General features: G+C 51.3%; 8 protein-coding genes across 8 annotated transcripts; 3 read left to right on the forward strand and 5 right to left on the reverse strand.

Annotated features, from left to right (window-relative positions):
* Positions 1-599: 599 nt before the first annotated feature.
* Positions 600-2,946, reverse strand: BJX68DRAFT_237355 (splicing factor u2af large subunit). The gene is made up of 7 exons (XM_071040182.1): positions 2,737-2,946; positions 2,641-2,669; positions 2,102-2,585; positions 1,442-2,055; positions 1,133-1,394; positions 875-1,086; positions 600-819 (listed from the first exon to the last, which is right to left on the reverse strand). Exons 1-7 carry the CDS (start codon positions 2,762-2,764, stop codon positions 793-795), a joined length of 1,656 nt encoding a protein of 551 aa, XP_070899191.1. The 5' UTR covers positions 2,765-2,946; the 3' UTR covers positions 600-792.
* A 154-nt stretch (positions 2,947-3,100) lies between these two features.
* BJX68DRAFT_93873 (8-oxoguanine glycosylase OGG1) lies at positions 3,101-4,877 on the forward strand. The gene is made up of 3 exons (XM_071050046.1): positions 3,101-3,251; positions 3,304-4,061; positions 4,113-4,877. Exons 1-3 carry the CDS (start codon positions 3,154-3,156, stop codon positions 4,493-4,495), a joined length of 1,239 nt encoding a protein of 412 aa, XP_070899192.1. The 5' UTR covers positions 3,101-3,153; the 3' UTR covers positions 4,496-4,877.
* BJX68DRAFT_93884 (flavin-containing monooxygenase) lies at positions 4,852-7,477 on the reverse strand. The gene is made up of 4 exons (XM_071050047.1): positions 6,985-7,477; positions 6,543-6,921; positions 5,923-6,488; positions 4,852-5,852 (listed from the first exon to the last, which is right to left on the reverse strand). The coding sequence occupies exons 1-4, from the start codon at positions 7,150-7,152 to the stop codon at positions 5,208-5,210; spliced, it is 1,758 nt and encodes a 585-aa protein (XP_070899193.1). The 5' UTR covers positions 7,153-7,477; the 3' UTR covers positions 4,852-5,207.
* Positions 7,478-8,114: 637 nt separating this feature from the next.
* On the reverse strand, positions 8,115-11,039 carry BJX68DRAFT_93842 (uncharacterized protein). The gene is made up of 6 exons (XM_071050045.1): positions 10,849-11,039; positions 10,657-10,685; positions 10,367-10,579; positions 9,755-10,307; positions 9,079-9,698; positions 8,115-9,029 (listed from the first exon to the last, which is right to left on the reverse strand). Exons 1-6 carry the CDS (start codon positions 10,866-10,868, stop codon positions 8,245-8,247), a joined length of 2,220 nt encoding a protein of 739 aa, XP_070899194.1. The 5' UTR covers positions 10,869-11,039; the 3' UTR covers positions 8,115-8,244.
* Positions 11,040-11,203: 164 nt separating this feature from the next.
* Positions 11,204-15,692, reverse strand: BJX68DRAFT_237370 (putative cellular morphogenesis protein (Rax2)). The gene is made up of 3 exons (XM_071040183.1): positions 14,138-15,692; positions 11,832-14,087; positions 11,204-11,780 (listed from the first exon to the last, which is right to left on the reverse strand). The coding sequence occupies exons 1-3, from the start codon at positions 15,288-15,290 to the stop codon at positions 11,545-11,547; spliced, it is 3,645 nt and encodes a 1,214-aa protein (XP_070899195.1). The 5' UTR covers positions 15,291-15,692; the 3' UTR covers positions 11,204-11,544.
* Positions 15,693-16,966: 1,274 nt separating this feature from the next.
* On the reverse strand, positions 16,967-17,719 carry BJX68DRAFT_237373 (uncharacterized protein). Its single transcript, XM_071040184.1, has one exon. The coding sequence runs from the start codon at positions 17,441-17,443 to the stop codon at positions 16,976-16,978; it is 468 nt and encodes a 155-aa protein (XP_070899196.1). The 5' UTR covers positions 17,444-17,719; the 3' UTR covers positions 16,967-16,975.
* Positions 17,720-17,726: 7 nt separating this feature from the next.
* On the forward strand, positions 17,727-19,560 carry BJX68DRAFT_237374 (aspartic peptidase domain-containing protein). The gene is made up of 2 exons (XM_071040185.1): positions 17,727-18,248; positions 18,308-19,560. The coding sequence occupies exons 1-2, from the start codon at positions 17,992-17,994 to the stop codon at positions 19,203-19,205; spliced, it is 1,155 nt and encodes a 384-aa protein (XP_070899197.1). The 5' UTR covers positions 17,727-17,991; the 3' UTR covers positions 19,206-19,560.
* A 153-nt stretch (positions 19,561-19,713) lies between these two features.
* On the forward strand, positions 19,714-22,062 carry BJX68DRAFT_237376 (FACT complex subunit POB3). The gene is made up of 8 exons (XM_071040186.1): positions 19,714-19,863; positions 19,917-20,139; positions 20,206-20,726; positions 20,780-21,019; positions 21,067-21,198; positions 21,253-21,486; positions 21,539-21,611; positions 21,670-22,062. Coding segments are annotated over exons 1-8 (1,719 nt in total). The 5' UTR covers positions 19,714-19,861; the 3' UTR covers positions 21,964-22,062.
* The last annotated feature ends 2,082 nt before the right edge of the window (positions 22,063-24,144 follow it).

Genomic DNA, 24,144 nt, shown 5'->3' on the forward strand with positions numbered 1-24,144 from the left:
CGCAAAAAAAGTCGCCTTCCAAGAAGTCCTTGTTCCTGATGAAATTTTGTACGTAGATCTCGAGAGTCCGAACACGCTCCTTCAGACTCTTCACTTGGTTCTCCAGTGGCTCGTTCTCATTACACTTCCAATTGAGGATCCCATATGGGCCGTATTGAATGTACTCAAGTTCCGGCTTGCGTACTGCGGCCATTTGCTTCCATGACTTCTCGGGGCTTTCTGTCTCCGGCTGGCTGGGCGAGGAGACTACGACAGTAGCAGTTAGCAACTATGCTGACAGTCGCGAGAAGACAAGGTGGGTAAGGAATTACCCTTTTTGCCTTCTTGACCTTTCCCTGGCCCGTTTCATCGTCCCAAAAGAGCAAAGCAGGACTTGATCGATAAAAAAGATGGATTTCAATACACAGGAGCAGTAGCAAGAAAACAAGAAGTGAAGAATAGATACCCACTAAACATCGCTTGGGATCCGATTTGCCTAAAAATCAGGAATCAAGATGGCCTCGTCCGTGTCGGGCACGTGGCGAATAAAAGAAGGAAAAAACTGTTGAAAGATAACTGAAACAAAGGAAGTGCAGGAGAAAAGGAAAGGAAGCTCCGCCCGGGGAAAAAGTTTTCGAGGTTGATCGGAATGGTTAGAATATTCTTCAGCTTGACTTCGAGTTCATTTTCTGTAAATTCTCGCTATGGTACATCATTAACCCAAGGACGAAGACATGGCCGGACCCTCTGCTATTTCCTGGGAATATCAGGTAGAAAACATCGTAGAACAATAGAACGATATATGAAACGTGGCTACCAAGCGTTGACGTCGAAGTTTTCCTGCACCGGGTTAGAGATTATTGACAATTTATAGATATATTTAGGGAGGACTCACCTCAGAAAAGTACGTTGTGACAACTGTGCGATCCGAGAACTTTCTGCCTGCAAGGGCCTTCAACGCGGCGGTTGTCGATTCAATCGTGTCAAACTTGACGAAAATCTTACCCACGCCGGGGGACTGTCGGCTGCCGCCTGTCGGGCGCGGAATCTTCAGTTCAAGAACCTGTCCGTATTTGGAACACTCCTCGCGTACGTCGTCGCAGATTTCTATCCGAGTCAGAGTGCTTTCAAGGAATAGGGCACACGAGCTTACCTTCGTAATCTTCATTGTCCATGAGCTCCTCCGACGTCACCATGTTCAACAGCTGCAAGACCCGGCTGACCTCGAGATCTTGAGACGTTGTCTTGGCGAACATTGACATCGCGTTGACTCCCATGTCCAACCCAACAGCCTGTGTCATTCCGATACTAGCGCGGACAACCTTGAGGTGACGATCTCCCAGCTCCATCCCATTGAGTCCTTGAACCGCAATGGTGGTTATTGCGGGATCAACGTATTCACAGAAAGCGATGCCCTATCCCAAGTTAGCTGTGTAAACCTGTCAAAAGAGAGTAAACATACCCTGGACTCCTCCGTGGAACTGTCCTTCACTAGAACAAAAGCCTTAAGCTCGCCGAAAGACTTCAGGAGCATTGTCACGGGCTCCTCTGGGATGTATTGGGGAATATTCGAAACGCAGATTTTGTTAGGCGAGTCCGGAACATCCTTCAACAGCATTCCCTCCTCGAGCTCTTGGTCCGCAGTGTTGGGAACAATGTAGTCCTTGGGCCGTCGTACTTCCAGACCCTTGGGCGCACCATTCTCTGCTCCATTGCCAGCATTTGCATGCTCCTCCATTGTGATTCCATCAAACGCAAGCGCAACTGTAGCGTCGTTGGGCGACTTGAACTCGAGCAGCGCATAGCTACGATCGTCGGAGATCTGGGCAGAAATGCACGGGTCAATACCTTGAATTACATTAAGTCCGTTGAGCTGAAGGTTGAAGAACGAGGCAAGGCCGTCCCCAGTCACGTTTTGTGGTAGGTTATAGACGAATAGACGCTTGGCTTGTCGAGAATTGGAGGGTTTGAGGGCTGATGTGTCTGCAGATCCACCGCCAGGCTGGTTCATGAAAGCTTGGAGACGGCTTGGATCCATTGGCTGCTGCCGGGGGGCTCCGGGAAGGGGAAACATGCCTGAATCGTTAGTTTTTATACAGGTCAAAGATAATGACAAACTTACCAGACAGCTTTGCCTGCTCGGCGGTCACATTCTCGTACCCAGGAGGCTTTATGTCCCATTGTGTCAGACGCCGTTTCCGAGTCAATACGGACTGGACATCGGTCAAGTCGGGGGTCGCCTCCCTCTTGCGCGAAGGAGATGGACTCCTTTTGCGATCCCTGCCTCCGCGATCGCGCTCGCCGCGCTCTCCGCCACGCTCTCCTCTCTCCCGTCTCGGCCTCTCGTCAAACAGATCTCTATCTCTCTCGCGGCGAGCTGGTCGTTCATCGTGCTCCCTGCGCCGGCGATCACCGCGCTCTCGATCGTAGTCCCGATCATCCCTGCGACTCGAGTAGCGGTCTTCCCGTTCCCTGGCGCGATAGTCCCGGCTGGACGAGTATGAGTCGGCTTCGGCTTCGCGTCTGGAACCTCGTGAGCTGTAGTGGGGCGATCTGGATCGTCTCCGTTCTCCTCTTTCTCCGCCACGTTCGCGTCTCTCGTCGCGCTGTACGTTCGATGCGTTAATGCCGGAGAAATCAAATCTGGATTAGTTTACTCACGTAGTAGTCCCTGGGGCGACCAGATTCTCCTTTTGAATGTTAGAGCGTCATCCAAGCAGCTGAGAAGGATATGATCATTTCAAGTCAATAGCTTACCACGAGACGAATAGGTATCACCGTTCATCTTGAGCGCCGCGCGATTTCACTTCGTAAGCTCCTTATCTGAATCTTGCCCTCCCAAAGTGGCGACGCGGACAGCTGTAAGTACTTTCAAGCTAGCAACCTCGAGAAATAATCAGACGGCTGAGCGATGGAACAATTGTGGAAGACGCAGAAAAAGCTGGGCGAGAGCAGGAAACGATGGTCGAGGCGAGCTGCGCTGGGCGAAAACTCGCAGGCGCAACAATCGGCGGAGAGCCTGGGCCTAGACCAAACAAAGTTAGCGCAGCACCTTTTTGTGATGATACCGCCTTCTCTTCACAGCAGAAAGCGTGGCAGAATAAAGCTCTCCATGCTTCAAATCTTGGGAATTCACAATACAGTTCTACCCTCAATTCTTGCTAAATCGAGTCGATGATGACCGTGGGCGCTTTCTCGGAATGGCGCAAGCTACCCATTAGCTTGAGCGAATTATGCATCAATACCACCCTGCGCTGCGGGCAGTCATTCCGGTACCATTCCAACCTCCTCCTGAGCTCGATTGCTAGCGATTAACTTGCTCAGATGGCATAAACTCCCGGATAATGATGAATGGCGCTGTGTCCTTTACGGTCGTCTTCTCTCCCTGAAACAAGACCCGACTCATATCTACTACAGGACCTACTCAGCCGCATCCGCAACCAACGGGGCCGACGAGACCGAAGACACAACCCTCGCTATTATCAAGCACTACTTCAACCTCACCTCGAACCTGACAACGCTCTACGCCCAATGGTCCTCCTCGGATCCGAATTTCCGTAAAAAAGCACCCCAGTTTACAGGTATTCGCATCCTACGCCAAGACGCCTGGGAAGCGCTTGTCTCGTTCATTTGCAGTAGCAATAATAACATTGCGCGGATATCGCAAATGGTCGAGAAGCTGTGTGTGAACTATGGAGTCCATGTCGCTGATATTGATGGCCGGCCGTATCATGACTTCCCGTCTCCGGAGCGGTTGGCGGACGGTGGAGAGGTTGAGGCTCGGTTGAGAAGTTTGGGGTTCGGGTATCGGGCAAAGTATATTTACCAGACGGCTCTTATTGTTGCAAAGCAGAGGGATGAGGGGTGGTTGAATACTTTGAGGAACCCGGAGGCTCCTGCTTTCGGTGTTGAGTTCAAGGCTGTCTCAGAGGGGGACGACGAAATAGCACCTGAGGGAAGGAGTGGATATCGCGAGGCGCACGAAAAGCTTCTCGAGCTGCAGGGTGTTGGGCCCAAAGTCTCGGACTGTGTTTGCCTAATGGGACTGGGCTGGGGAGAGTCTGTCCCCGTTGACACTCATGGTGAGCATTTCCTTGCTTATATTATAAATGGCCCGCAGCTAACCCACGAAGTCTGGCAAATTGCTCAAAGGGACTATAAGTTCGGCAAAGGGGGCAATAAGTCCCTTACCAAGGCTACGTATGACGCCGTGGGAAACCATTTTCGGAAGCTCTGGGGTAAGGAAGCTGGGTGGGCTCATAGCGTGCTGTTCACTGCGGACCTGAGGACTTTTTCGGACCGACTCGTTGCAACGACTAAGAAAACAGAGGTCAAAGTCGACGTGAAGGTGAAGGAAGAGGGAGAGGAGGATGGAACGAAAGTCACCGCGGCTACGGCGGTGAAGAAAATCGCCTTGAAACGGACAACAGATGAAGGCGAGATCAAGCTTGAACTAGATGATGAGAAAGATCTTTCCAAAACGCGGAGGATGTCAAAGCGTCTTCGGAGCAGATGAGCAGAGAGCAAGTTCGAAGAGAACACTCTTCCGTCGGACTGCTCCCAGGAACCGACTCCTTCTATCTCCAGAAATGCGGCCCACCATCAGATTCGCTGGCAACATCTTCTTGCCACCATCACCCTGGTCGACATTGCCTCACGGATAAAGGATTTGACTAGCCTCAGTAGCCCTGCTATCGTGTCAAAGTGCGAAAGTGTCCATCAGACTGGAGCAAAAGACCCAATGTTGGCGGTACATGCTCTAGTCTTGAGTTATTGGGCCTTGTACCTGCGTGGCTTCTAGTCACTACCGAAGGTAACCGACCAAATTCGCAACTGCCGCCTCGTTACAGGGTCTAGTCTACGCACTATTCCATCTAGCGCAGTGCCTTTCGCTCGGAATCATCACGAGCTGGACGGAAAGGTTATATATATCGTGCCTCATTAGTCCCGCTCAGACCATGCCCTAACAGAGCTTGGGAGCCAAAGTGCTTCGGCGAATAAACAGAATCATAGTTCTTTGGTCCCTCTGCTACCTTCCTACGGTTCTGAGGGCTCGAAGCATAGAACGAATTTTTGAGTTTCTGCCCACAAGATCATAACACCATATAATCCAAGATACCCCTAATTCGCCCCCTATTCCATACATTAATCACTCATAGTCACATCACACTAACCCCAACTAACCATACTCCCAAACTAACCGTTCTCATCCCTTCTCCTTCCTGTCCCTATTTCACCCCCCTCTTCCCTGTAGACCCGGGCTCTTTCTCCTCACAACCCTTATACACAAAGTCCCCCCTCCGCGGCCCCCGCACACTCCGCCACCAAAACCGCACCTGGGACCCAGGGTACAGCGTCGTGTTCCGCCCCGACGGATGGAGGTACCAGCTCGCGCACCCACTCGTCCAAACGTACTTTTCGCTCGCGCGGGCGATCCAGCTGGCGTCGCGCGCTTCGGCTTCGGGGGTTACGGTGACTATTCTTGGGTGCCGGTGCTTGTGTCGGTTGCGGGGGCGGTGTTGCTGTTGAGCCCGGGGTGGTGATGGTTTTGGTGGGATAGATGTGTTCTGCGAGGAGGAGGAGGGGTTGCGATTGCGGATTGACTTTGACCGGGTCAGAAAGGATGGGAAGCGGAGGGATGATTGAGAGGGCGAGTGGGAGGCGGGTCCTATGTTTGTGGTCGTGCTCAAGTGGAGAGGGCAGAGGATAGGATCGAGGACCTTTAGGGCAAAGTTGATTTGGCATTCGGCGGTGAAGATAACGGAGGTGTGGCCTGTTGCTGTGTTGGGTCCATGGAGGATGAAGAAGTTCGGAAAGGAGGAAATGCATGTGCTGTAGTATGCATGTTGCACTAGAGTAGGGGTATTTTGCCACTGAGTTGACAGTATATGCCATGTTAGGGCTTGTGCTGCTGAATGTTGGAGAGGGAAAAGACAGGCTTACATGTTCAGTGATCCTAACCCCGTGTTCCCCTTTAATCTCAAGGGGAAAGAGGAACTGCGTCGCCTTGAAGCCCGTGGCGAGAACAATAGCATCGGCGTTGACCTCGCGACCCGACTGCGTCCTCACCCCAGTAGCCGTGATGCATTCGATGGGATCCGCATGGACAAGCTCCATATTCTCCCTATGCAAGCAGGCGAGATAATCCGTATCCATAACACGACGCTTACATCCGAGTTCGATCTTGGGAATCAGGGCCTCATAGTACTTTTCCGGTGCCGTTCGCTTGAGATACGCCGTTTGAGCCTTCATCTTCTTCTCGCGTATCTTCTTGCCCGCGCGGCGATTGAATGTAATAAAGTAGCTCTCAAGGTAGAGGAAAATGGCTAAACGGAAAAGGCGCATGGCAAGAGGAATGTTACGGAAGATCCATTTGGTGGCGTCAGAGTATAGAGGGTTAGGGCGCTCTTCGAGCCAGTGCGGTTGACGGATGAATTGGACGACGCTTCTAGCTTTGCCTGGGTCTGCGCTGAGGATGGGGACGAACTGGGTTGCGCTGCAGCCATTTCCTATAGAAAATCAGAAGATGGAAACGGACACTAGGATGGAAGACTTCATCGGACCAATGACAACGACATCCTTCCCGGCCCAGTCGAATGAGTGATCCCATCGGGCACTGTGAAAGAGCTTCCCTGTAAAGTCCTGGGCACCGGGAATCTCGCAGTCATTTGGTTCTGAAAGCAAGCCAACCGCTGAAATCAGGACTCTCGACCGCCGCTTATATACCTTCCCCGTCTGCTGGTCTAGAATCCTCACAGACCAAGTGCCAGACGCTTCGTCCCATGTCGCCCCCTGGACGGTGGAGCGAAAAGTGATATGCCGGGGTATATCATATTTATCGGCAACAGAGCGACAGTAGGCTTCGATTTCGGCTCGAGGGGCGAATTGCGTACTCCATTCGGGGTTAAGCGCGAATGAGTAGGAGTATAGATGCGAAGGGACCTGATATCGTCAGCTCTGACCTTCGACTTCACCAGAGCATGGGTCAGAAGCAGACAGGCATACATCGCAAGCACATCCGGGATATGTATTAAACCACCACGTACCCCCCAACTCCTCGGCCTTTTCGTAGACCTCATATGTCACCAACGGGTACTTTTGCTGGAGGCGGATCGCAAAGCCCACGCCTGAAAATCCGGCACCGATAATGAGGATGTCGGTATCGATCAACATAGTAGCTGCTTAGGGTTGGAGTCCCCTGGTTCCCGGTAGGAAGGCAGGATCTAAGACTGTTTATACGTCCTGCGCACGAGCCTGGATGGTTATGTATGTCGTGTGAGGCCCTTATCGAATGGTATCACTCTCCGCATTGTGAAAACTGCGGAGCCTGCCATTGACAGGTACGTAGTGATCTTCATGTGAGCTCATGCAAGTGCGACGAAGGGGCGCGAGCGTACGAAGGTGGGAAAGAATACACCGAGCTAGTCGGTGATCGGAGTATTTGCAGATTGAAGGCGGGCTTGGGTGGTGATTTGCTTTGCCAGAAGGGACACTTATGCCGTAACCCACCTAGCTAGTCAAGGAATGATGAGGTGATGAAATGGAGAGTAGTTTCTGGTTTCTATGGTGACATTGGCTGAGCCGTAAGGATGTTGAGAACCTCAGACAATCCGAGCTGATGAAGCCGATGTGCATCCCTGGAGCTCAGAATTGGACAGACACCCTTCTTGCCGAGCAGAAACACGAAAGCACTGCGGTTCAGGACCAATAAGCCAGGTATGTATTTTCATTGATTATAATAACCAGTTTCAGAAGGTAGTATCTCGTTCGAAAATAGCGCTCTATTACTGCCGGTGCGCCGCGCTAATGGATGGAAAATTCGTCTAAGAACGCTCAAGAAGTTCAAGAACCAAGAACGCATGGGCCGTCAACTTGCGATGGGCGTTCCCGGCAAGTAATATTAGACTGCCGGTGGGTATAGAAGCACAGTCTGAAAGAAGCAGGTTGCAATTGGAACGGTGCCCACCTGCGTAGTAGTGGAATGCAAGTGCAGCTCCTGCAGCCATTCAGCCAAGATTTGAGGGCCGAGATCGGGAATCGTGGGACCCATCTCCCTGCGGATGCATGATCAAAATTTCGAAAAGTACTAGAGAGAGATTGCGAGCCACTCCCACAAACAGTAAATGCCTCCAAAGTCCAAGTCCTTTGGCAGACTTGCGGTGCACAGCTATTGCTGGGACGCTGGGATACGAAGTCTGGAGTGTCTGTTTGCCACCAACACTGTGGAGGCCATTCAGGCTGAATAATAACCGACGAACGTCACAGTCAGGAAATGCCCTCAGTATGTTCATCCCAGCCCCACTCCCGGAGAAGCTGCTTAACACGATACTCAGTCGCCCAACCAAGGTCCACTTCAATGTCCCGTAGCAACCTCAGAACCATACGCCGTTCCCCAGGGTCAACCAGGCACTGACCACTAACGAACAGCGGTTGTAGGGAGTTGATACGCACAGAGCCTGCTGGACAGGCCATTGCTATGCCGACAATCTCGCGGCTGTGGAATTGAATGTCGGTCTCCGCTGAACGATAGGAGTTGTATCGGTTGATGCTCGCACTTGTTCCGGGCGTGGGCTCGGGCGGCTTGTGGATGTGGAGGAGAATGCGCGACATGTGGTAATGCTGCATGGCTGATGAGCACATAGCAAGGCTGTACCAAATCTCTGACAATGTCAATGCATCGTCGACTGGATTTTCATCCTCGCCCGCAATCTGAGGTCGAGCGATACGAGCGCACGGGTGGAAACTGTCTGGGAGGCCATTGTACCAAACATCAAGCTCAGCCTCGAGACGATACCATCGCTCAAGCGAAACTTGCTGGTGTAGGCCTAGAGAGCCTGCATTACTGCCGATGTTTATGAAATTCACGATTTTTGAGGTTATCCAAACCAGCGCATTTGAGATGATGTCCTCCTTCATAGGATCTTCTCCCGAGTAACCACCTGCGTTCGTATTGCTTGCGCGTACAAACCCGATACTATCGACCTGAAGGCCAGCCTCTGTCCACAGAGCCAAGTCTTCGGTATTTAATCTTGTGCGCGTCCCATTGATGACTGTCAGGGTCAGCAGACGACGGGAATGTACAGTGGCGGTAGCACTTACAGGCAGATAAGTAATCCTGTCGAGCAAAGTTCCAGAATGTTGCTTTTCTAGCTTTCGAGAGGCTAGGCCTTTTGGGTTGCAAAGTGAGGTCGCCGGGTGCAAGCCGTTGAAGAGGTCGCATCCCAACCTCAGCGAGGTCTAGCAGGGATTTGACACCACTCAGATGACGGTTCCAGGCTGGGCCGGTGGCATCGAGCAACTCGTACACAGACAAAATGGCGGTTGCGGCAAGTATCTCGTCCGAACGGTCCCCATGTGACAGTCGGTATTCAGTGTAACTCCTTGCGCGCTGATCCGTGTCATCCCCCATCTCATTCGTCTGACCCTGTGCGAAAGTATCGCGGTTACCACCGTCTGGTTCCAGTTCTTTCATCAAAATCTGAATGGCTTTTTCGTAGTACTTTGCGCCTTTCCAACACCAATCAATATTTTTGGAGTCTGTCTGCACACCGGGAAAAGCTTGGCTGAGTCGGACGCCGCCGACTGGAGGTTTGTCCACTTTGACATGTCCGAGTTGCTTCGCAGCATGGGCGCACGCCGCATACTTCAGTAACGGGTTGCGGAGCGCTTTGACGGGTACATGGGAAGCGAAATACGTCCCCAGATCATACAAATCCATCCTGTGAAGCAATATCAGCCTTTGTATCACTATGACTGCTGTTTGATAAAGACTGACCAGGGTCCAGGAACCTCCGAAAAGTGTCGGAGCAGAAATGTAATCTCATAGTCGGTTTCCACCGGCCCGTCAAGGCTGATTTCGGTGGATCGCAATACCAAGGGAGACCCCCTCGACTCTGGAGTATGCTGGATGCTGGGATCGACTGGTGGTGATATAGATTGCGATGGATTGAGAAGGAAATTGATGTTGTTGTTGTGGCCATTATCAGAGGGTATAGACATCGGGGGAGATATTTGTGCGGGTATAGTTCGAGGGATGTGGCTGTGACTAGCTAAAGTGACGGGGATGTTGCGAAAGTGTGTTGCGGCGCTATCCGGTGTCGAGACCGATTTCTGGTCTACAGCCAAAGCAGGGTATGAAAGGCGATCATGCGTTGCGACAGCTGAGAGCGCCTCAAGGCCATGAATTTCCCCTCTGTCAGCCGAGGATAACTGTTGTGGTCCTTCCCAGCCCACGCTTTGCGAGTTCGCTGCAAGTATCGCTGCTTCAGATTCTGTCAGAGCGGCCTCTAGGTCCTGCGCGTAGGGATCTGAGTTGTCCACGAATATAACTAATCGGCGCAAAGGTTCAGCATCAGTCCTTTCAGAATCGCGGTCCCAAGGGCCTTACCATGCTTCGGAATATCCAGCCAAACACTGTCCTTATCGAACGTATTCTTGTACGAGTAGAATCCTTTCAGACTCCCACGTCCATCAGAGGAAGAATCCTCGATACCCTCGTTCATCGACGCATTCTGCTGATGCCGAAACACGATCCCCTCGCTTGGTCGACACTCCCTGCCTCCCTTCAGACATTGAGAGCATACAGGCTTCTGCTCGTCACCTAGACGCGCAAGAGATCAAACAGTCAGTTGCTGAAGAACGATAAAGTAAAGAGATAGCATCGAGCGACAAACTCACATTTCAATTTGCGGGTGCGACACGTCAAACTGTGCAGAGAAATCGCAACCCAGATCAGCCTCTGAACTCCCCTTCGGTCCAGTAAAGATTAACCCGATCACGAGAGCACGCCGCATCGGATTATGCAGCTACTCGAGCCAAGCAAACCTCTGCATCGCCGTAAAAGAAAGGGACCGACCAGGGTACACGTACCATCCTGTGCGGGATCGCATGCCGTACGGTAACGTCGGCGATTTGGCGGCACCATCCGAGATTTGTCCCTATTGCTCGAAAAACAATAAGAGAGAGGAGAAACGAGAAGCAAAAGGTAATCTGGGCTGCCCTGCGAACAGCCAGGGGAATGGTGGGTGGACTCCGCGATTTTGTCGAGAGATTTGCGGAGCTCGGCGGTGGAAAGCGAAGAGGCTCCAAGGCTCGGAGGGGAAGCGGGGAGTGGGCGCAGTGGAGGCTGTGGCGACAGCCCGCGTATGACATGATTAACGTGATTCAAAGCTGCTCTGCCGAGTCCTACGATTATACGCCGGTATTACGGAGTAGAGCCGATATGTAGTCAATGAAATCATAGCTCACGGTCTAGCGCATGCTATGTATGTACATTTCCAGTAGCTAATAACATCACACCCTCTGCCGCGCCTGGCAGAGCCACAGTCAAAGAGACTATAGTACAAAACATCAAGCTAAAATCACAAGATATGCAAGGACGGAGAACCTCCAGACATGTCAACACGGGAGGAAAACAAAGCAGCTCCATGATTAAAGTAGGGGGTATAAGACGGGTTGTCCCAAGAACGCCGTTCTGAGATACCAAAGAATTAGAATGGTCAACTAAATGCCAACTGTCTCGTAGCAGAAGCAAAGAAAAATGTCGTCTAAAATCATGTTTCAAGATCATATGGCCGGTGCGCCTGGATTTGGCTGTTTCAACGAGTTGAAAAGGTACTCCGGAGGGAGTCGACGCATGGACGTTGGTCGGTCTGTTCCAACCGCTTGAGGGGCTGCCATATACCCCTGGCGACGGCGCTGGATCTTGTTGAAGATCACACCGGCGATGACGATCAGGAAAACGCAGCCAAGCGCGCAGCAAAAGGCTACCAAGACAACAATTCCGTTGGAATGATGGCCGCCTACCAGAAGGTTAGCATTGCTACCATGTTTATATCAAATGAGCTACTCACTTTCTCTGGCATAGGGATTGCTGTTCTCATAGAACATCCGCGACATACGGCCGGATTTTCCATCAGACGTAGAGGAGATAATGAAAGGCGACAGTGTGGTGCCATTGAATAGGGCAGCCGATGCATTGCCAAACTCTGGGACGGCAAGGTCACCAGTAATCAGCAGAGTCAGGTCTTTCTCGAGCAGATCATTGTCATCATGATCATCGGATAGAGGAATAACTTCAAGTCCACGTATCACAGTTCCGGCATCGAAGATGTACTGGGCTGGATGAAAAGTAGATCCATCATAATTAACGACAAAGCTCGAGCCATTCTTAGATTGCCCAGCAAGCCAAAACCTGGACACATCTCCAATAGCTGGGCTAAAGGCTGTCACAAGGCCCGGAACGGCAGAGGCCCCTTCAAAGGACTCCCAGGCATGGTTGTTGACGGAGTAGGTTGCAACTGCCGTCTCATTGCCTAGGACCGTGAGGTTGCCGACAGCCATAAGGGTATTACCGGTAGCCCATTTGAGAGCCAAAACGTCGCCCTCGAGCTCCAGTCCTGGTCTATTCCACTGGTGGTCCTTAAGGTTGTAATAGCAGACTCCTGGACAAGGAAGGCCTCCGGCTTGTGAGAAATGTCCTCCGACATAGATCTCCTCCGCGTCCGGACGGGGGGCAATTGCATGTACAGATACTTCGTCACCATGGAATCTTGGTGGCTGAGTTTTTGCTATGGTCCTGTTTTGGAGGTCATAGAGGACCAAACCATCCAACCTGGAGTCATCAACGGTACCAGTGACGCGGCCACCAGCGTACAAGATGTTGCTAGAAACTGCCAGAGCTAAGAACGTGGAGTTATTGTCGACTTCGGTTCCGAAGCCACTAATGGTGCCGTTCGAGCCATCTAATAAGGCCAGGTTTCGCACAGTTGACCCATCATTGGTGGTAACATTGAAGTGGCCTCCAAGGATGGTAAAGTTACGGCCAGAGCTTGTCTCGTAGATGCCTGTGTAGGTTTCTCCGGTTGAGTTGGTGCTGCTGAGCAGAGGGTCAAGATGGAGTCCATGCTCGTGAAGTAATGCCACGGCGCCACCAGCAGCAATCCCTCCTGAAGTAAGGTCACCAGCAATAACTGTTGTGCCGTTTAACTGAGCAAATGCTGACACATGCCCAGAGTACTGCAATTGGCTGACGTTGAGATTCTGGAGCCAGTTGTTGCGTGACGGGACCCAGGCAGCGAACCCGGAGACCGGAATAGCAGGATTATCGTCAAACGCAAGTAATCGATTGAATTCACCGCTAACAGCAAGGATCGTCTCGTTGAGGTCGGTCGACACATTCAGAGGAAGGGCAATGACATGCTTCACAGGACCATTGACGCCACCGCCAAGAGCCGACCAGGCTTGAGAATTGAAAGAGTAAGAAGCAACATAGTTGAGGTTGTCACTTTCTCCAGAAGACGTTCCAGTAAAATTCCCACCAACGTAGAGCCTGTTGTTGAGTACAGCCATTGTTGCCGCCTGTGAGTTCAGGCCCCTCTCGGACAGAGCAGTGAGGTTTGCGTCTCCCTCGAGGGCAAAGACATTGCTGACATCGGAGTTGGAGAAGTTTCCAGCGGCATAAAGCACGCCTTCATGGCGCACGAGACTTTTGATTGAGGCCTTGGAAGAAAGCTCTGTAGCTGCCCGATTGATCGTAGACTCCAGGAGATTGGTGCTGGCGTTCGTTGCTGCTGGATCGTACTCGTACATACCATTCAGCTCCCCGCTTGTGCTGTTTGAGGCGGAGCGGAGTTCAAATTTCACTCGTGAAGCCACAACAGTAATATCTCCTTGGCCAGCGATTGGAGTCAACGTCACGCGAGGACGGAAGCCGTCTTCGCTAGCATCTACGGGACCACTGTAGATGGTGTCGTATTTTTCGTATACGTTGCTCTGATAGAGTTGGGTTTCGATGGGCTCGGCAGCTTCAGAATCAGATTGGACGGTAGCCGTAACATTGACAATGCCTCGAGAACCGCAGGTTCCGTCCTGCTGACATCCGGGGGTGAAAAGAAGGATCGTGTAGTTTCCGGACCGCTTGACATCCGGCTCAAAGACAACGAACGTGCTGGCGGCGTCAGAGTCGGAAACTTGTGCCGTTAGGTAGTCGGAGGGACTTTCAGTAGAGTTGGTGACAGTCCAAGATCCTGATTGAGTGGATGTAGAGGAATCTGTAATATCCGCACAGCTGGGCTCGTTGAAGTCATTAATAGCATAGGCGTATACATCTGACACTGTTAGCCCGCGCTACACTTGACAATGCGTCCGTAGAACTCACCATTTGTGAACACTTCAATGCCATTCAAGCCGGCACCAATGCCATAATAGTCCCGAACCTCGAGGTTAAACCCAGTCATACCCACGCTATTCACAAATTTGAAGTCACGGTACTCTTCCTCCGAGCTATCAGAGAGCGTGCAGTACTCATCGCAATTTACGTCGTCGCCGGTGTCTGGGTCGGTGTAGGTCAGGTTCATGATTCCGTTGTCAGGCAAGGCCCTAAACAGGAAGGCCTTTGTACCCCGGCCTTCGAAATGTGTGTTATACAAGCGAAGCTTGGACGGGGAGAAGTTGAATCGCATTTCCGCACGCCAGTATCCTAGGGCATAGTCGGCTAACAACCATGTGTCCCCCGCGCCTTCGGCACCGCTGGCTGGGCAAATGACGTTTCGCGCATCGGTAAACCCACTTCTTGTAGATCTCGTGTCGGAGGAGATTGAGGCATCCTGAAGGTTGATGACTTGTTCGTTCTTCTTTGACGATGTTGAGTTGCCAATGCCATCGAAGGAACCACCGAAAATAATTTGACCGTCAGCGCCCTTGACAATTGAAGAGACTGGCCCGTTGAGTCCGCCGAATAATAACCTTTTCCAACCCTCACCGCGCACCCAGGCCGCCGCATTCGTGGTATTCCCTTGCTTGAAAGACCCGCCGACATAAACGGTGTTGGTTTCGTGATCACAAAGCAGGGCCGATACTGAGCCCGAGAGACCCGGAAGGGTGGTTATGTTGTTGGAATCCAGATCATACAGCGCGATTCCCGGGGCCTTGGTGCCCCCCAAGCTTGTAAAGTTTCCACCGACAAAGATCCCCGAATACGATCCGTCTTGCTCTGTGAAAGCGCACATTGCGCGAATGTCGGCATCGGAGGAGGATAGCGCGGTGAGAATTCCGTTCGGCAGAGGGGTGAGGATAGACTGCGAGTCATCGTCGGTGGCGGGCGTGTTTGACTGTTCGGCGTACGAGTAGAATGTTACTGCATCAAAGTCTCCTGTAAGAGCAACTTGCCCGAGGCGTGAGAGGTCCAGCTCCGGTTGAGCGACTGATTGAAACGACAGCGCGGAAACACGAGGTAATTGGCTGAGAAGCCAAAGCTGAAGAACTGCCGACGGGCCAGCCGTCGCTGGCCCAAACAGAGAGGGGAACCTCATTGTTCAGGATCGCGACGACAGCGCGGAGTATTTCAGATTGAGGTCAGGGAGTTTCGAGAAACCCGGACCGTGCAAGATTTTCAGCGAGGCATAGGAAAGTATAAGACGCAAGATTAGGCGGGCAGATTCCAGTCACGTCGTGGACAGGAGTCGACGTATCGCGGAGGAGAACACGAGAAAAAGGAGTGACCAGAAAGGAATGTGGAAAAAGAAAAACCAGTTAAAGCTTGAGAAAACGAGAGGATAAGAATGGAAAAGACTGTGGGACAAGAGTGTGTCAATACATAAACGAGAATGGCCAGAAGAATTAACGAATGACTGATGGAAGTTGGATGGACCAAACGAGTGACATGGCAGGGCCTTGTTTGTTGCGTTCCTGGAAGCCTGAACCTCGAATACGGACGCACTTCAGCGCTGGGACGGGAGGAGTGATGGCGTTCCATGGAACGGGACCACGGAAGGGGATTTACTTTCCGCCGCCCACTCCAGCCACTGCCAACCATACTCTCTCGCACAAGCCTCTCCTCAAGTTGCGCGTCTTGGTGGGGACTCGCCGATTGTTCCATCATGAAACCGATGTTTAGCAGACCGTCTTAACTGCCAGTTCTTGAGGTTCTACAGACTCTGCATCCCGACACCAATGACTCGCCGTCTCTTGACATGCACAAGCACAGTTGCATCTCTCAACATTAGTCTTCTGGATGAGACGCTGGTTGGCTGTTCAATGCCGACAGAGACGTTGTGAAACGCTCAAGACTGCGAGAAATATGAAGGGTCAAGTTTGTGCCCCTCGAATAGATATTCGGTGCACTTGTTGCTGGCCAACCCAATCCTATTTTTGGAATCTAGCTTCGGCACGACGACTCATGGACCCAGAACGTGCCCTCCAGCCTTCCGACTTCGAGCCTGACTTCATGAAAAGCAGTATAGATACTCCGTACCAGGCCTCCTCCCGCTGGCCAAGCAGTAACTAATCCCTTACATCCAAGTCCCCTCTGCGATTAGAGGTCAAACAGACGTTCGTGTCCGAAGGGTGTTTACACTGTTGCGAACAAGCGACAGTCTTTACTTCGACCAAGGCGAGAGAGACCCACAGGCCAAACCGATCAAGCCGTGGCGTTCGCGAGTGTATCGAGGATTTTGAGATCGGATCCGGGTTCTCCATAGCCTAAGTTCCGGTGTTTCACCACCAAGAGCTTCCCTCTCATTCAGTCGCTCGAGGGTTAGAGAACTCCTAAACAGACCACAAATTTGTTCACAAATTAGTATGATGCATCCAGGGTCGTATCAAGGAGGCCTTCGTCAGCGTCCTCCGGCCGCTGACTACAGGATGAATCAATTACAACTCTCCCCGTGGCAGAGCTGGATAGAGAAACTGACTGGCCAGCCTTTCATTCGGTATCCGATTAACGCAAGGAGTCGTGTGCTGGATACCTCTCTGGATATCTCCTCAACAATCCCATCGGAAGTCCAGATCTAGACCGGATCTCAAAAAGCCCCTGTAACTACGTGATCGCTCTTAATGGGAAGCGAGAATAACATGACAATGGCGCTTAGATCACAGGCTCTCGTAACCGATGAAAAATGGTTCCAAGCGTCTTTTGACCAAGGGTGTTCTCAAACCTCGTACAGCAATGGCCATATACAAAAAACACTAACTTTTTGATAAGAGATGCCATAGATCTTCAAGAGATTCCAGAAAAGGGTCCAGACTCAGAGGGAACTGGCAGCCTTTGATAAACAAGCGTTGGGAGTTTCAGATATATGATTGTTGATGCCCCCGAAAGCCAAGGTCTTGGATTCCATAAAACTGTGGATAACTGGCAGCAAACGACTTCGTTCAAAGACAACAAAGTGTTTCGATGGCTTGCCCTCCGCCTCCAGGAAATAACAAGGTTGTAGCTTGTACTCCGTAGATAAGGATCTTCAGCATCACAGTAGCGATCCTGAAGCAGCTCATCTGATTCTCGTCCTCGAGAACTCGGGAGATAGAGAGTCAACAACCACACCTTTCGCCTGAGATATACTCCCAGGAAAACAGGCTCAATCAATTTCGACATTTCGTGAATCCAGAGACGAGGACCCTTGCGACGGCGCGGCCTGGGTCGCCCTCTGGGCCTGTTCCGATATACAGAAATCCTTTGATCCTTCATCCGCTAGGGCCGTTACGATTCCGTCAGAGGCTTTTGATACCTAGCCCTGGAAGACTCCTAAATTTGGCGCATCCGCCTGATGGGAATGGCTCAGAGAGATCAGTAACCACCCGCAGAACGATCATGATACCTAATTGGGCCAGGAATGCAAAAGCACTGGCGGTAAACGGATATTTTTGGGTGGTGTCTTCTCCAGGAGGCGGAGCGAAGCTTCTCTTGGGGGCCAAGTCAGGCGTCCAAACCTCCAAGCCTTCTCTGCTTAGCGCCAAAAAACAGATCCATCCAACTATAGGAGCAAATCATCATTCAGGTTCCTGTGTTGTGAACTCAGCTTGCGGGTCCGTTGATATTGACCCAATGTAAATCATTGCCATGATGTTTCTTCAGCCTCGAAATCGCCGCTTGGGTCGACAGGTTGGTTGGTCCTGCAGTCGAGGGCGCAGGGTTCGCCTTATAAAGTGTCGCAACGATCCCCGAGTATCTCTTCCTCATACTTTGTTCATTACACTCCATTCTGCTGAGTCTTACCTTCGCTAAGATCTCTTAACATGGTTGCTACTCTTTCAACGCTCACTTCGCTGCTACTTGCAACAGGAGCAGTCGCTAGACCAGCTACTCTCGGCCGTGAACCCATTGCCAAACGAGGGATCCGGGCTCCTGCGCACCGCTATATCCCTAGCAATAACCATGTCTCGCGTGATACTGGAGCAGTGTATCATATCTGGAATGGGGGTGGATGGATTCTGCCTGTGCTTATTGGTGGCCAACAAGTCTTCCTGAACCTGGACACTGGCTCCTCGGACCTGTAAGAAGCAATCACAAAATCGTATACGGAAAGGAAGAGAGCTAACGAGAGGTGCCAAGATGGACGGCAAGCACATTGATGCCCACAGATCAACAATCCACCGTCACGCGGGGGTCGGTCTATAACCCTGATAACAGCTCAACGTCTGAAGTGGTGGACGGGTACATATTTGGTCTGGCCTATGCAGATGGCTCTGGAGCTTCAGGGCCTGTATATAGAGATACAGTGAACATCGGCGGCGCTATCGTTCCGAACTTCCCTCTCGGTGTTTGCGATGATCTGAAGTATGGACCTGGAAGCGACGGCACTCGAGACACTGCTGGTCCAGTTGGTTTAGGTTTCGGCAAACTCAACTCGATCCGACCCGACCCTCAATGTACCTTCATGGAATGCCTCGAACCATACGTCCCAGAGCCAATCTTCGGCACAGCATTCAAGCTCAACGACACCGGTTTCATCAACTTCGGCTACTCCGACTCTGAGGCGTACACCGGCTGCTTTACCGAAGTCCCAGCCGCCAACACTAGCACCGGGAACGAAGGCCAGTGGATGAGCTTGGGCGTCCAGTTCGGATCCGGCGGTAATTTGTTTGACGTCGAGCCTCTGGACATGGACTTTGACACGGGAACCGCATCATTATCCGTTTCTTCGGACATAGCTGCAGCCTATTGGGCCCTCGTCGAGGGCGCTGACGACTCCTCCGGGTCATGGCAATACCCGTGCGGCACTGACCTGCCTGATCTCGACTTTGTCTTTTCGAACGTCACCAGTGGCCCATCGACGGTGACAATCCCAGGCGAAAACCTCAAGAATGGAGACGCTTCTTCGGGCATGTGTAGCACTTGGATGAATGTTGTTGATGGTCGTGGTAATGCCGGAGTTCCGCTCTATATCAGCAAATATATCGTCTGGAACCAGGCTAAGCCCAGTATGTCCTTTGCGGACCAAGTGAATTGAGCGATCGGCATATCTTCGTTTCCCCCCTTCTCCACCCCCTCCAGTGTCCAGCATCCGAGATACGGTGTAACTGTGCAGTTTTGGATAGAATATCTATAGATATATATATTGCGCGTCACTTACCATGCCCTGAAGAGATAAAAAAAGTCAAGACTTTGGTAGACCCTGTAAGCTGCGAGAATCATTGACCAATAATTACCATGAAGGATAATAGAGAGCAGCGAGCGTCCCAAGGGCTGGTCAGTGGTGCTGTCTCAATGATTTTTCAAGGGTATCTTAAGAAGACTAGCGTTATGTGTCGAGTATTTACTCCTTATGTTGATAGCCAGTTCGCAAAACGATGAGCGGAGATGCTGTGAGTGTTGAAAGAATTACGAGTCCTGATCTTGAACAGAGTATGTAGTGTAGCCTGGGGCATCAACGCTATTCCCCATTTGTTGAAAGTGGCGCCGCGCGGCGCGTTTCCCTTCGCGACTCTGACAAAGGATGAATTCAAGCTCTTTGAGCACAATCCACGAGATTTAACCAACTCAAGCCCAACCACCACACTCTGAGCGAACATATTAAATTAATCCACTCCGTCGCCTCAACTCAAACTGTTTTGTTTTCTTACCATTTACCTCAGACTCTAGTGTTCGCGCGAGGGCTTCTCCAAGATGTGCGCCTCGCCCCCGAATCTGCCTGTGTCTCCATTGCTGACTTTGATATTAGGGAGAGCTTTGATAACATCTACCTTGACCTTTCTAAGCAGCCTGGCAAGTGCAAGCTTGCAGAGACGGGGTTGGGATGGCGACCTGCTGGAGGCGGCGATACTTTCACCCTTGACAGCAGCAATATCGGCGCGGCCCAGTGGAGCAAAGCAGCAAAGGGATTCGAGTTGAAGATCTTGTCGCGTTCTTCAGGCGTTATTCAAATGGATGGTTTTGACCAAGAGGTAAGTCGTCGAATGGTCCCTCGTCGCTCGGATGGTAATCTCACGGTTCGTCTCAAATTCTCTCAGGACTTCGAGCGGTTGAGCAAAGCATTCAAAGTATGGTACGGGATAAATGTGGAAAGCAGAGAACACGCGCTTCGAGGCTGGAACTGGGGCAAAGCAGAATTCACCAAGGCGGAGCTAGCCTTTAATGTCCAGAATCGACCCGCGTTCGAAATCCCTTACTCCGAGATTTCAAACACGAACCTTGCCGGAAAGAACGAGGTTGCTATAGAACTTTCCCTCTCCGCCGACGCAAACGATTCCAAGCCGGCGGGTAGCACAAAGAACCGTGGTAGAAAGGCGGCTGCCGGCCCCGATGAGCTGGTCGAGATGCGATTTTACATTCCCGGAACGGCGGTCAAGACAGAAAAAGGCATCAAGGAGGAGAATGCGGACGAAGAAAACGAAGAAGAAGGTGCGGAGGAAGGAGAGGAGCAGAACGCCGCCAACTTATTCTATGAGGTACTCATGGAAAAGGCGGAGATTGGAGATGTGGCCGGAGATACATTCGCTACTTTCTTGGATGTACTTCATCTCACACCAAGGTATGCATCGTCCGGCATTGGCTTCCTCTACGTGATACTGACAGCTACTTGAGAGGTCGATTCGATATCGATATGTACGAGGCCTCATTCCGTCTACGCGGAAAGACATACGACTACAAGATCCAATATTCCTCCATCAAAAAGTTCTTCCTGCTTCCAAAGAACGACGACACGCACACGCTTATTGTTCTTGGCCTCGAACCTCCATTGCGCCAAGGCCAGACCCGTTACCCTTTCTTGGTAATGCAATTGAAGTTGGATGACGAGATCAGTCTTGACCTCAATATGACAGAGTTCGTATCCTCAACCGCAAGTTTTGTACTCTGCTAACGGGCCACAGTGATCTTCTAGGATCTCGCTACAAGGATAAGCTAGAATCCCATTATGAAGAACCCATCCACCAAGTTATTACGAAGGTCTTCCGTGGGCTATCAGGCAAGAAGGTCATCATGCCCTCAAAAGACTTTGTTAGGTCAGTCACCCCGTGCTGCGACTACACAACTGTACCATGCTAACAAGCCCCAAGCCACCACGGGCATAGCGGAGTCAAGTGTTCTATCAAGGCGAACGAAGGCCTCTTGTACTTCTTGGATAAGAGCTTGATCTTCGTTCCCAAACCCGCTACCTATATTCAGATGGAGAATGTTGCCGTTGTCACCATGTCTCGTGTTGGCGGAGCTGTCTCGGCCAGCAGAACATTCGATATCACCGTTACCCTGAAGGCTGGCTTAGGAGAACACCAATTCAGCAATATCAACCGGTAAGCCGCATTGGATTCCTATCGCACTCAGCTCTCACTAACATTTTCCCAGCGAGGAGCAACAACCACTAGAGGAATTCTTCAAGGCAAAGAACATCCGAATCAAGAACGAGATGTCAGACGACGTATGTACCACGTATGATCACGCTATACAAGAAACCCACAACTAACCATATTATACAGACCAACGCCTTGATCGCAGCCGCCCTAGACAACGACGACATGATGTCGAGCGAAGACGAAGGTGTCCGGCCCGACCGCGGCTCAGCCGACGAAGACGAGGAGTCAGTCGACGAGGACTTCCAGGCGGACTCCGAGTCCGACGTTGCAGAGGAGTACGACTCGGCCCACGAGAGTAGCGGCAGCGGCAGTGATGCTGAAATGGACGACGCGTCTGACGGCGGCGATGATGGAGGAGATGTAGATATGTCCGAGGACGAGAACCGGCCAAAGAAGAAGACGAAGGTTGCGAAATAAGGGACAGAGTCGTGCCTTGGCTTCTGAATTGTACTTTATGATTTACTAGGGAACTAATAAATACAACGAAGCACTGACTTATTGTCTTATTGTCAGTCCTATGCATTCTTTCGCTCGTACACGAGGACAACTATCCCTCTTTCCAACTCGGTTCTCAAACACCTCGCAGTCGTCTAGCGAGCGGAGAAATCACGCTGCAAAGCACCGGACATGTCACATCTAGTCGTCTTACTCGCATGAACCGCCTCTTGAAGACCTGCTATTGACAATAATATTGGGCTTCTCATGCATATGCATAGATAGGTCTGAAGGGCACCTTGTATGATACTATACATAGTCGCTAGTAGTCCGTTCTAGAATAGATCATCATCGGCAACAGTGCCTAGGAAGAGGATATAGTAGGGTATGTCAAAGATGTAGTAAATCTCGCCTCTTCAAGGCCGACGCTAAGCACTCTCATAAGTCTTGCATGCTTTGATAGCTTTCGCTGAGCTTCATCAAGTTGTCGTTAACTACTATGCCGAGGGGATTTGAGCTTCGTGTACGCATGTCTCGAGCGTCAGGAGCAGAGCAAGAGTTGCGGTGTACGATTGAACATTGGACTACATAAGTTCAGTCCATACTTTAGAGCATGGCCAATGGCATGTTATGGTTATCCGGCGGTTGGACAGCAACGTCTATCAGGATTGCCAGGTTGGCTCTTGCAGTAGGATCATGGAACAAAGGCGGACGACTGCTTACCTAGGCCAATAAGGCTACATGGTATATGGTACATGGTACTTGCATATCTGTAACTCCAGCCAGCCGTCCGCTTTGCTGTTCCTTGACCCATAGCAAACAACTTAGCATGACGTTGACCTACGGGTGGGCTTCTCAGGATATCTCCTATCATGCTTCTGGGTGTTTAGGCGCCGATAGATACGTACTCCGTTGCAGTCAAGGCAAATACTGAATGACCTCAGAGAGGCCGGTGACCATGACTTCGGATAGTTCTCATCAGATGTGTGAATTCTTCCTACTCAAGAGGATCCGGGTTGAAAATGGGATCAACAACTGTATTCAAAGCACTCCATGGTGTGACAATACCGCGGGCCGTTGGTGTCAGGATTGATTGGCTCTCAGCCCATTGACCCCAGGGCCACGTATTTTAACCCCTGACTGATGACAGCCCGAATACCAAGATAGTACGGTACCGCCCGAAATCTTAGTGATCATCAGTCACGTCTTGGGGTCTGGAGAGGATCCCAGGAATAACTCTTGGAGTTGCTTGAAATTTGGCCGTGATATCTGTGGTGCTGGGCACGGAAATCCTTGTCTCACATCGATGATGGCGCCAGGGTTCCAGACACCGAGGGCCAGGTTGGAAGCATCATGATAGATCCGAAGCCAACTCGCGCACACCGTTGAGAGATGGCTTTTAGGTCTCAAGCGACGCAATTGTAGGAAAGTTTTGGTTAGGCTTGAGGCTGGCTGTTTTGATAGTTGTTCATCTCAGTCATTGGAATCTGCTGTTCAACACGTCTGTTTGGGGAGCTTGTAGAGTGCTAGAGGTACTCGCCCAAGTCCCCAAGCAAAGACAGAACACCAGAGTCAACATGATGAAAAAGCGTGAAGAGCAGAATTGTCGGAAGAATGAGAGCTGCAATAAATTGTAGAATTGGCTTTGAACGGGAATTGTTCGACTAGCTCCCATCGAACGAGAGGCCTCAGAGTGAACCCCTTTCTTTGCCTAGTCTGGCTGCTGGCTTTGGCTCCGGACACCTGAACTGCTTCATCCACCCCATCAACTCCGCAGGTCCAGTCCTTCGACCCTTCCCCCTGTTCTTCATTCTTCACTTCTCTCTTTCAGCGTCCTTTTCTTTCTCCCTTAATTCTTCTCTTTAGAATAATTCGTTTTCCGGGTGACTCTGACTTCCATTTGAGCGGACCCTCTCCCGCGTGGATTTCAGTCCCGTTCGATTCTCACCCTTTTCCTGATCAACGACATCACAGGTAAGATGGCATCTTTTTTTTTTGACGGCGGCCACCTCGTCCTACAGAGCATCTGCGGGTGTTGTGGTTTCATCCGGCCTGCTTCGATCCATTGCTTCTGAGCCCCTCCCCGTTCTCCATTCTTCCCTGCAAGGACTCGGTTTGCTAATTCAGAAGGTGCAACCTATTCAGGGGAACTTTGTCTCTCCC

Source organism: Aspergillus pseudodeflectus (genome assembly GCF_044049435.1).
Source record: "Aspergillus pseudodeflectus strain CBS 756.74 chromosome Unknown BJX68scaffold_21, whole genome shotgun sequence".
In the NCBI taxonomy this organism is placed as follows: Eukaryota; Fungi; Ascomycota; class Eurotiomycetes; order Eurotiales; family Aspergillaceae; genus Aspergillus; species Aspergillus pseudodeflectus.